This window comes from Suncus etruscus, chromosome 11, assembly GCF_024139225.1.
Source record: "Suncus etruscus isolate mSunEtr1 chromosome 11, mSunEtr1.pri.cur, whole genome shotgun sequence".
Taxonomy (NCBI): Eukaryota; Metazoa; Chordata; class Mammalia; order Eulipotyphla; family Soricidae; genus Suncus; species Suncus etruscus.
In genome coordinates this window covers 56,938,103-56,950,429 of record NC_064858.1, presented here as the reverse complement: position 1 = coordinate 56,950,429, position 12,327 = coordinate 56,938,103, and the positions used below count along the sequence as shown (strand labels likewise).

General features: G+C 37.7%; 1 protein-coding gene across 2 annotated transcripts in view; it reads right to left on the bottom strand.

The window, feature by feature from the left end:
• The window catches only part of ANO4 (anoctamin 4), a 388,617-nt gene that overhangs the window by 67,417 nt on the left and 308,873 nt on the right, over nt 1–12,327 (bottom strand). For both annotated transcript variants that reach the window (XM_049782805.1, XM_049782803.1), the window contains exons 16-17: nt 8,557–8,697; nt 4,905–5,069 (exon numbers count right to left, since the gene is read on the bottom strand). In XM_049782805.1, the coding sequence (XP_049638762.1) occupies nt 4,905–5,069; nt 8,557–8,697 (306 nt within the window). The remainder of the gene's footprint in view (nt 1–4,904; nt 5,070–8,556; nt 8,698–12,327) is intronic.

Sequence of the window (12,327 nt, the reverse complement as noted above, 5' to 3'; positions counted from 1 at the left end):
CAAAGGGAGTTAGTCAGCCTGGAAGCAAGTTAGGAAGCCTGAAAAAATCAGCTGTAAGGGAGACAGAGGCCTAGATATCCAGGAGTAGAGAAGTATCTGCTAGGAAAAGGCTTAGTATAAAGGTCATGTGAGGAGGTGTACATAGTGGTAGAGATTGTGAAATAAAGCTGGCTGTCTCGTGGAAATTCATCTGACTGCTCTGTGAATCTCCCCGCCCTCACCCTGTAACCTTCAGACCTGCCAGGCCGTGGGGGCTGCAGGAGCTGGGATGAGCCCAGAAAGGCATCACCATCCCCACACCAACTCTAGGACTCTTTAATATACTAAAACAACAGGGTGCTTCTAATAATCCTTATATTTGTGACTTTTTGCAAGTTAAATTTATATCCTTATATATAAATATATTATATAATATTATATAATTATATAATTATATAAATATATACTATATATTCTATATATTCTAGAGAAGTTTCTATGTGAACTTGAGAAGTATGTGTATTCCACTTTCTGGGGGTGGAGGGCCCTGTATAAGTCCATTAGTCCTAGTTCATCTAGTTTCTCATTTAGGGGTCTTATGTCTTAGCTAGTTTTCTGCCCAGTGGATCTGCCTAGTGGGTGATATTGGTGTGCTAAAGTTTCCTTCTACTCTCACATTTCCTGGAATATTTCTTCCAGGTTTGCAAGCAAATGCCTAACATATTTTGCTGGCTCTGCATTTGGTGCATAAATGTTGATCAAAGTTAGTACTTATTGATCTAGTGTTCCCCAGATCAGGGAGAAGTAACCCTCTTTATCTCTGAGCACTTCCTTTGAGGTTGAATACAATTTGGTCTGATATAAGAATGGCTGTCCCAGCTTTTTGTTTGTTTGTTTGTTTTCCTTGGCTTCCATAATTGATTTACATCCTTTTTTTCTAAGCTTGTGTCTATCTTGTACCTGAACATGTGTTTCTTTCAGGCAGCAGATATATGGTTTCTGTTTTCTAATCCAACCTTATACTATGTGTCTTTTAATGGGGAGTTTAGTCCATTGACATTTAAAAAAATTATTGACAGAGAGGGTTGTTGTGCTATTGTATTGTGTAGGGTGGTTGTTGTTAGAATTGGGTGTTTGAATTTTTTAATTAATCTCTGAGTAGTTCTTTTAGAGTTGGTTTCATTAGCACAAATAGTGTGTTATTTTCTGTCTGAGAGAGAGAGAGGGGGGGGGGGAGACGCAGAATAGTCTCATTCATCTATGGGTTTTAAGAAAAATAAAAGTCATTTTTGCAACAATCCTCAGAGATAATGAGAGGAGGTCTGAAACTTTCCACTCACTTCATGAAGCTCACCACAAAGCGTGGTGAGTGCAGCTATAGAAATAACTACACAGAGAACTACCATAATCATGTGAATGAATGAGGGAACTGGAAAGCCTGTCTGGAGTACAGGTGGGGGTGGGGTGGGATGGAAGGAGTTTTGGGACATTGGTGGTGGGAATGTTGCACTGGTGAAGGGGGTGTTCTTTACATGACTGAAACCTAATCACAATCATATGTGTAATCAAGATGTTTAAATAAAGAAAAAAATAAAAAAGAATAGAAATGTAGGTATCATTCTCAATTTCAATCTATACTCCAAAGTGAGAGTAATCAAAACATGTATTATTATAATAAAGACATATCAGTGGAACAGAGTTGAGATACCTAAAATAATTCCACATGTAAATGGATAATTAATTGATGTCAAAAAGTTTAGTATGGAGAAAAGACATTTTCTTCAATAGACAGTACTGAAAATTCTCAACAGTCACATGCAAAAGAAAAATGATATTATTCAACACCAAAACACATTAAAAATAAACTGAGAAGTTATTATAAGGCCTAAACCACAACACACACAGAGAAACAAGGGATGATTTCATTGACCTCAAATATGTCTGGGGATTCAATCTAAACAACAGGAAACAAAATTAAATAAAACCAACCAGATAGTATCAAATGAATGAGCTTTTGCCAACGTATAAAATTATCCAAATAAAAAGGCATCACATTAAATGGGATAATTTTGTATATCATGCATCTCACAAAGCTTTAATGTCTAAAAAATATAGACATATTTTAAAACACAATATTAATGAAAATAAAACAATATAAAGAATGGAGAGATCTCTGGTAGAAAGCTTGCCACAAAGAGTGTGAGAGCAATTAGAAAGGGTCCACTATGACAATGATAGTTGGAATTGATCACTCTGGGTGCTGAATAAAGTGAATTATACGTTACCTCTTCATTAACAATAGTGCAAACCACAGTGTCAAAAAAAGAAAGAGTGTACATTCTGTGACTGAAATTCAATTATGAACATTTTTGTAACAGCAGTGCTTAAATAAAGTAACTATTAAAAATAAAATAACAAAGGATCAGATCGGTGGTGCAGTGGTAGAGCATTTGCCTTGCATGTGGCTGACCTAGGATGGACCTCGGTTTGATTCCCCAGGGTCGCATATGGTCCCCTAAGCTAGGAGCGATTTTTGAGTGCATAGCCAGGAGTAAACCCTGAGTGTCACCAGATGTGGCCCCAAAACCAAAATAAATAAAATAAAATAAATAAAATAAAAATATATAAATGTAAAATAAAAGAAAGGTGAAATGTGCCATTAGTTTCTATCACAAAGAATCCCTACTCACCTCACTAAATAGCTTTTCTTAATTACTGAAAAAAAAAAAGGAAAATGATCTGAATGGATAACTTTCCAAAGAAGATATACAGATGATAAACACATATTAAGAGATGTTCATCGCCTCTTTTTCCTAGGGGAAATGCAAATCAAACAAGAGCTTTCACCTCAATGCTGTGAGAATGGCTATTATCCCCAAGACAAAAACCAATAAGCATTGGTGAGGATAAGGAGAGAAGTATACCTTGTACACTATGGTGGGAAATTAAATTAGGATGCCAATATGAAAAATAGTAAAAAGATTTTAATAAGTAATTTCTTGGTGCTTTTATTTGATAAACTGTTATTTGTGTTTGATGTTGGCTTAAAAATACCCACACCTGGGGGGGGGGTAAAATACCCACACCAGGTATTCATATTATATATATATATATATATATATATATATATATATATATATATATATAAAATAATTAACATACTTTAGGGCAATGCTAAGAATAATATGGCCTACCTTTAGTGTGTGGACATCAGTCATGTTGGTGTTTACACAATCATTTACTAGATAAAACTCACTAAAGGTAGACCCTGCATATTAAGCTGTATAATCTATTACTTTCTACTTTTTTCCTCACACTAGGCCCCTTCTTCCATTTGAAATTGTTTGCTTTCTATTTTCTTGGCTGCCTTAAAAGCAGAGGCTGTTGGATAAGATATTTCCAATAAAAAATGTATACCCTAAGAAATTTGTATCTTAAAATTTATGAGCAACCACATCTTTCTAAAGAAATTGGTTCTTTTGGGGGTGTATTTTGGGCCACACCCATCAGTGCTCAGGGGTTACTCCTGGCTCTGCACTCAGAAATTGCCCCTGGATAGGGGGATCATATCTGATGCCAAAACTGCATCCATCCTCGGTAAACCACATGCAAGGCAAACACCCTGGCACTGTGCTATCACTCTGGCCCAGAAATTGATATTTTTCTTAAGAAGATGTATTAATTAAATTTTGTTAGGATATTATAGAAATGATATGATAAAAATGTAGTCAACACCAATTCATCACATCCTAATCTGCATGCAGAAACTCACCACCATGCTAGTTATTGAGTTAATTGCAGTATCAATCACTGTAAAGTATCTATTTTAATTAATTTTGAAACTAGAGTGGTGAGAGTGACATTCACTTCTTATCTCCAACAATCTAATAGATACCCAATCAGCATGTTAAGATTGTCAGACATTGTACTGTCTTTTTCCATTTTATAAATTCTGGATTTCAAACGCTTTCCCTAAAATAATAAGGAAGCTTTTGTCTATTTCTTAAATTGGGACTCTTCAAAATATGTAACTGCTCCATGCCCATCAGTTCCAATATCCCCCCCCACCATAGTCCTAGATAATCTTCCCAATCAGTCCCCCTCCCTCTTTATTTGCTTGTATCTTTTTATTATGATACAACATCTATATTTGACTCTGTGAGCTCATAAATTATAGATGACAACTTTCCTCTTTCTCAGAATAAAATTAAGTGGGAGAGCTGTAGAGAGAGCTCAAGCAGGAGTGTATCCTTAAAAATAGGTGGCTTGGTTCAATTTCTGGCACATCCTGAGAATGGTGTGTAGTAGCCCCAAATAAAAACAATAATATCAATAATAAAGATAAAAATAATCCAAAATAAAAGTATTGAGAGTGTTGAAGTATTGCACAGATTCTGAGTGGGATCTTTATTTTTTTTCCCTGAGCTTGATCTTTAAAATACATTCTTTCTTGGACTAGACCAGAGAGATATTTCAGTGGGTAGAGGGCTTGCTTTGTAGCAAGTCTGATCTCATGCATCTCATATGGTCCTCAGAGCTTCACCTGAGTACTTCTGAGTATAGCCCAAAAGCAAACATACAAAACGAAACAAAACAAAAAACCAACAACAACACTTTTCTCCCTAAATATCCACAAGCATTATACAACACCTATCTTATAGGGTACATAGGGAACTGGGGTTCCAGAGAGCAGAAGGACATTGCTCAGTCTTATCCTGTAGAAAATCTTGAAGCAGAGAGCTGACTCTGCTGGACTCAGCTGAGCCCAAACTTGTGCTCATCACATTGCCAGGCACTAGGCCACAGGCCTTGAGGGCTCACCTGAACACTGCTTCACTTTTCTAAGGCCCCTTATCAATAAGAAAAGGATTACCTACAAATCAAGCGTTTTAGCCATTTGGCTTGTTCCTCTGTAATTGACTTACCACGTTCAGCAGCATAATGATACAGAAGTTGATACACACAGCAGTCCCTGTAGTTGCGACCTGAGAGTTATTTCTGATTAACGCCCACTTGAAAGCAGCAAAAGTGCTGACGGTCACCACCCGGTAAATGACAATCCCGAAAACAGCAGCAATGACTACGCATATCTGGTGAGAAGGCAGAGAGATCCAGTGAGCATCCGGATACATAGTTCAAGGAAGAAGGTTCTCATCATCTTGGAAAAAAAACCTCAGAGGAGAAAAGAATGATGAAGCAATAGTGGCACTGTCTCAGGAATCACCACGAACTCGAAACTTTTCATTGTAGTTGATTTTTTTCTTAGCAGTTATTATTTGATTTGTGTTTCAAACAGAAAAGTCACTGTGTGAAAGTTGATTGACTATTAGCTTAGGGGGATGATGTTTTATGAAGTAGTAGACTGAGATGATGACTGATTAGATGAATATTATTACAAAAATCTAATCCAATACTCATGTGCAATTTGGTTCCCTTTTGCTCTTATGATGAAAGCAAGGTCCTTGTGGCCAATGAGACTATTTGGCCTTCTCTTCAGGGACTCCAGACCTTCTCATTCTATTTCAAATGGTGAAAGCATGGAGAGTAAGGGTGACATATCATCAGAATGAATGATATGATGATCCATTCATTACTTTGCTATACACATGTGTGCTCACATGATCTGTTAATATCTACTTATTCTTTACTTCTCAGCTCAAGAACTCCATAATAAAAGCTTGCTGTGATTCCAATACTTTGCTGTTATGATATGGTATCTCTACTCTTCTTACAATGTTACTTATAATTTCTAATAATTCATCAGGTTATTGCTTTCTCACTGAGAAGTTCCATCAGATAAGAATGGAATTCTGCTCCTCAAATTGAGGTGGAAATAATGGAGTACACCAAGACCAGACAGTCATAAAAACAATGAGTAGAAATAAAAAATGATCAGACTTGAACACCAAATCCAAAGCCAACTACAACAGAAACGATACCCAATCTACAGCAGGCTAGACACAGAAGGACCGCTTGTACTAGCAGCCAGGGAGGCAAAGGCAGGGCTATATAGGATGCAGGCTGGAAACAGGGGTGGAAGGAGGACAACATGTGTGGTGGGAATGCCCCTGACTCAATGTCACTATGCACCTGAAATACTACTGTGAATTATTTGTAAACCACTTTGGTCAAAATAAAAATTATTAATAATAAAAAAAGAGTGGAGTTGGTTCTTCTTGCCATGGATTTGCAGACCCGTAGTACAGAGAGGGTACTCGGTAGTGTATAAGTGGTACTCAGTTATATGTGACCAATAACTCAATTAAGTGATATGTGCATACATTTTAATGGTATTATAATAAAATAAATATATGTAGATTGAGTAAGACACCTTTCTCTGAAATATCCATGCCATTTTAATAAAACTGGCATGTCTTCTATTTCCATGAAACATAAATAATCTGGAATTCCAAAAAAGTATAATCCTGAAGCATTAGATAGGAATAGAGGTGAAATCTGCACTTCATTTTGCACTGGAGTGGTGCTGTGGGAGAATGGAGAGATTGAGGTCTTAAGCATCAGAATCAGATACTCATTTTGGCAGTTAGTTACAACCTATCTTGGTGATGTTGGGCAAATAACTTGGCCTCTTTACAACTTCTGCCTCCAGGTCCCCATAGGCAGGACAGGAAAATCTTGATCCATGCCAAGGATACTTATTGGGAGAAACCAAAACTAAGATGCTGTGGAATTGGCCTGAGTCCCTGTCTGCCAGGCAGAATCTGCAGCAGAGTATGGATTTGACACACCTGGCATCTTTACAATTCTGAGCTTTCCTTAAAGTAGGTCTGGACTGGACTGGCTGTTGTCTCATCCATCCTAATCTAATAATCCTTATTTCAAATAATTGATCTATTTACTATTTGTAAAGAGGAAATGAGAATCCTAAGGATACTTTCTCTAAAACATTTTCAAGGAATTAGAAATACTTTTTTTAGATGATTTTTTAATCTGTAAATCTCTTTTTCTTTATTTAAACATCTTGATTACACATATGATTGTGATTAGGTTTCAGTCATGTAAAGAACACCCCCTTCACCAGTGCAACATTCCCACCACCAATGTCCCAAATCTCCCTCCATCCCACCTCACCTCCACCTGTACTCCAGACAGGCTTTCCAGTCCCCTCATTCATTCACATGATTATGGTAGTTCTCTGTGTAGTTATTTCTATAACTGCACTCACCACACTTTGTAGTGTGAGCTTCATGAAGTGAACTGGAAGTTCCAGACCTCCTCTCATTGTCTCTAAGGATTGTTGCAAAAATGACTTTTATTTTTCTTAAAACCCATAGATGAGTGAGACTATTCTGCGTCTCTCTCTCTCTCTCTCTCTCTCTCAACCGCACTCTCTCTCTCTCTCTCTCTCTCTCTCGCTCTGACTTATTTCACTCAGCATGATAGATTCCATGTACATCCATGTATAGGAAAATATCATGACTTCATCTCTCCTGATGTCTGAATATTATGCAGCCATCATTAGAAATACTTTATTCAGGGGCTAGAGAGTAGCATGGAGGTAAGGCATTTGCCTTTCATGCAGAAGGACGGTGGTTCAAATCCCGGCATCCCATATGGTCTTCCCTGCCTGCCAGGGGCGATTTTCTGAGCATGGAGCCAGGAGTAACCCCTGAGCGCTGATGGGTGTGACCCAAAAACCAAAACCAAAAATAAAACAAACAAACAAAAAAAGAAATACTTTATTCAGTAATTAGCAGGGTCAAAGTTAGTGATAAAATGATGTCATTTTTTTCTTGGGATGTCTCCTTGGTAATTCTAGAGTGCAAGGGCAATTTCTGAGATAATTGGCTTTGGCATGGCGCCTTAAAGTTTTGTTCAAGGGCCCAGTAATGCTGGTAGCAGTATAGCTAACTACACTGTGTCATACTGGGTGGTAATGGGGATTGAGGTCAAGAGATCCCTGGTTTCAAACCCTGGGTCTCTTGTATGCAGGCCAAGTGCTTCAGCCCTTGGAGCTATCTTCCCTGTTCTGAAACAACTTATCTTGAGGAAGAGTCACCCAGCTTCTAGTGAATGCTTTCCATACTGATATAGTTGTTTATGAATTTGGAAATTAATTTTAAAGAATTTAAAAAGTTTTACTTTTAAAACTAATAAAAAATTAGAGTTCAACTGCCTATAGTATAGTTTCAGATAACATATATTTGGTTTTGTTCATCTGCTTACATTTCATATACTAGGTCATGCTATAATTCATTCCCTACATGGGCATAATGAAATTGCTGCTGGAGATTCTCTCATATTTTGAGCTCATTTCATCATGTGTAGTAGTGAAACACTTAGAAAGAATATCAGATTGGTACAAAGGATCTGAGCTCAGTAAGTTTACTGGCTAAGTCCAGGCAACCACTTTAAATGTTTGGAGTCTCAATCATTCCACCTGAAACAGTCTCTACAATTCCATCCCTAAAGACCTCTGAGTGTGAAGATTAAATAACAATCTGTATTACAAGCATTATTTTGTAGAAGTAGGCAAATGTTTGATGCAACTCTTCTTACTATGCTGCAGATTTATACTTTATGAAATACATCAGAGTGTTTTTGAAAGTTTCTCACCATAAAAAATATTCCTGAAGCAGAAACAATAAGTCTGCTGCATTTATCTGCAAATGCTTGATATGGTTCTGGCTTTCCAGAAATAGGATTCATTCGTTCTTTCTTGGAATACTTGGCTTCAAATTGGGGCCGTATTTCTTCCTGAAAAAAAAAACACATTTTATAAACATATATAATGTATACATTACATGCATCCACATATAATTAAATATATATTGAGGAGGTTATGGGACAATACAAAAAATATTTTGTTTCACTTAGCCCAGTGAAGTGCCTGTGATCCTATTAAACCAGGCTTAAAGTCAGAAACTGTGAATGAAGAAAGAAACTTCCCATTCAGGCTCCAGTGGTTTGAAACAGCTAGTTAAGCTTTTACTTTTATTTCCAGGAAATGGTTATTAGGAGAAATAAAGCATCTGAATAGTAGAATGTAAGGAATCTATTTTGTGAGTGATAATGGAAACCTATTCTTAGTGTTTCTTTTATATTTTCAAATTTAGGCAGCTAAAACATGGTCAAGTTTCTTTTTTAAAAGACACCTTCTATAAAAGCCATTCACTTTTAGCCAATAATTTTAAAATGAATTCTTTTTGATAACAAGTTTTTTGATAACAAGGTAAATAGCTTTCAAATACAGCTAAAATAAAGCCCTATTAATTCTAAATCAAGCTGCAGTTTTATTTTTGTTTTGTCATTGTGTTCCATGCAATGTGAAAAGCTTCTGGCTGCAAGATAATTATGGGCTCAGCAAAAGAAGCTCAAGTGGATGAGATTAATTGAGTAAATATTTCTTTTGAGCATCATGGAAGAGGAAAGTGAAAGAAGATTTGGTGAAATGGAGATGAGTTAATCCAGCTATAAATGTGCAGACTCAAGGATAAAGGTACTGTCAGAAGTGAAGCCATGGGGATACTGAATATGAAGAATGGCAAGAGCTTGGCAGAGCCCACCTGCTGCAGATTTAGCTCAATCTCAGATTTCACTCCATGATAGAAAATGAGGAGCTTCTATTAATTTTAGGGATTCATTTATCTTAAAGGGGCTTTTATTTATCTATACTTGTAGATATAAACACAACAGACGGAGTTTTCTGTCTCTTCAGAAAAACTTAAAAATTTATCGTTGGGGGAGGGGAAAATGTATCCTGTTGAGGAGCCAGAGAGATAGCACAACGGTAGGCCTTGTATGCAGCTGATCTAGGACAGATGGTGGTTTAAATCCTGCATCCCATATGGTTCCCTGTCCTGCCAGGAGTGATATCTGATCTCAGAGCCAGGAGAAATCCCTGAGCAATGCTGGGTGTGACACAAAAAACAAACAAAAAATTATTAAGCTGAATCATAATAGTGACTAGGGCTAATCATTCAAGTTTCTGAGCCATTCATGGACCTAACTTGTATCCTTGGGGACAAAGGGTTGGATGGTGTCCACTACCTAAAATACTGTGTGAAGTTATGAGATAGAGTCTTTATAGAAGAGATTAAGTCAGAATAATGACACTAGGTCAGTACAAAGGAGATAATGTAAGAAATTGGAGGGGGTGATTTTTTTGAAGTCAAAGATAGAGTCCCTGAACAGACCCTTCTTTCCTGGGATCCCTTAAGAAAAAATTCCTGTCAATACTTTACTCTCAAATTCCATTCACAGGACTGTGATTAAACACATTTCTGTGGTTGAAGGCCACAAAAATGTATTTTGTGTAGTTTTTTCTTGTGGTATTTTGCATTGGAAGCCATGCACCCTAATACCCTGGTTATTGCTAAGAAATAATTTGGCAGCATGCCTGGGTATTTAGATACAGCACAATGAGAGTCACAGCAATACATTTCTGCAGAAAATCCCAAACTGGAATTTGGAACTACACAAGATTACTGAAGGAGGCCCCTGTGTAGAGGTGTGCATAATGAATAGTTTGGTGATCTAAACCCATTAGCAGGAGCTGAGTGAGGAGACTCCATATGTACAAGGTATATGTCTGCTCTCAAGGGATCAGGTCTTGGGCTCACCCACAGTATAATCATGACTTTTAAACTAGGGTGGCTAAAGTTTCTTTACCTATCACACATATGTGATAGGCAAAAGGGGGAAATTTAATCAAGCCTCTTCTTTAGAGAAAAAAAAAGTCCAAAAGTAATTTGTCTAAGAGATACAAACAACTGCTTAGTGGCAATTCAGATTCCCAGGAAATATGTTTTCCATCCATGGGAAGGTGCATATAACAAGAAACCAGAAACATCAAACAACTTACACAGAGGAAGCCAGGTGATTTTTTTTGAGTCTCCTTACAAAAGCATGAAAGAGGTTTTATCAAAGAACAAGAATGAAAAATTCTGAAGTCATCTCTAAATCTATGCAGATGGGTTCATGAGCAAAAGAAAGACAATCACAAGATGTGTTCAAAGGCAACAAACAAAAACCACACAAAAAATCCTCTTAAGATGACCTCTGCCTAATACAAGACTAAAATTATCAATTATATTTATAGAAGAGTCTATAGGTATGACTGGCAATGAGTGTGGTGTTAGAATTAGGTGCATAAGAATCATCATTAATAGTATTATAAATCATAAAGCCTCAATAAAAATACGCATTAAGGGCTAGAGAGATAATACAAGACAATTGCCTTGAATGCTGCCAACTTGAGTTAGATCTCCAGCTCTGTTGGGTTTCTTTGAGTCCCTCCAGGAATGATCCCTGAGCACAGATCCAAGAATGAGCCCTGAGCTGTCATGTGTGGCCCTAAATAAAGCAAACAAGAAAAGTCCCAAAAGAATAACAAACCGCATGCATCTCTTGGGAGAGTCATTAATATCAATGTCACATTCTTTTGTTTGTTTGTTTTGGGTTTTTTGGCCACACCTGGTGACATTCAGGGTTTACTCCTGGCTATGCGCTCAGAAATCGCTCCTGGTGAGGGGGATCATATGGGACACCTGGAATTGAACCCAGGTCCGCCCTAGGTCAGCCATGTGCAAGGCAAATACTTTAGCACTGTGCTATCGCTCTGGCCACACAATGTCACATTCTTGAGTAGTTTATCTGATAGTGACTCAGAAAGGCTTTTAAGAAATGGCACTGGGCCTGGAGAGATAGCACAGCGGCGTTTACCTTGCAAGCAGCCGATCCAGGACCAAAGGTGGTTGGTTCGAATCCCGGTGTCCCATATGGTCCCCTGTGCCTGCCAGGAGCGATTTCTGAGCAGATAGCCAGAAGTAACCCCTGAGCACCGCCGGGTGTGACCCAGATACCAAAAAAAAAAAAAAAAAAAAAAAAAAAAAAAGGAAATGGCACTGAGGAGAGGTAGGGCACTGTGGTGTAGGGGCAGGAAAGAGGAGCACTGGGTTGGCTTTCAAGGAAAAGTACTGGAAGGAAAAGCAATGGAGATCAAGGTAACAAAGCCCTGCATGAGACTTTAGATTTATGACAGAAATGTATAAGATGAAAGCAGGCATGAGGAACAGACATGAATGAGGAACCATTATAGGGTACTGGTATAGGAGGCAAGATAGTGATAGTGATAAAGACTATGCAACCTGAAGGACTGAATAAAACCTCCTCAATGATTTCATTCAGTGATGGCCCTATAAATGGCCACATTTACCAAGAAGGCTGTGTAATGTTTTCCCTCAGTATTCACTCCAGGTAATATTTCTGAGCCTGTGCATATCTGCACACAGTTCAGGATCCTGGAACATTCACCAAATTCTTTTCCTGGAGTAGTTCTGTCAGGAAATTTCCTCTATGTGCCTAGAGTTCTAATATGTTAATCCT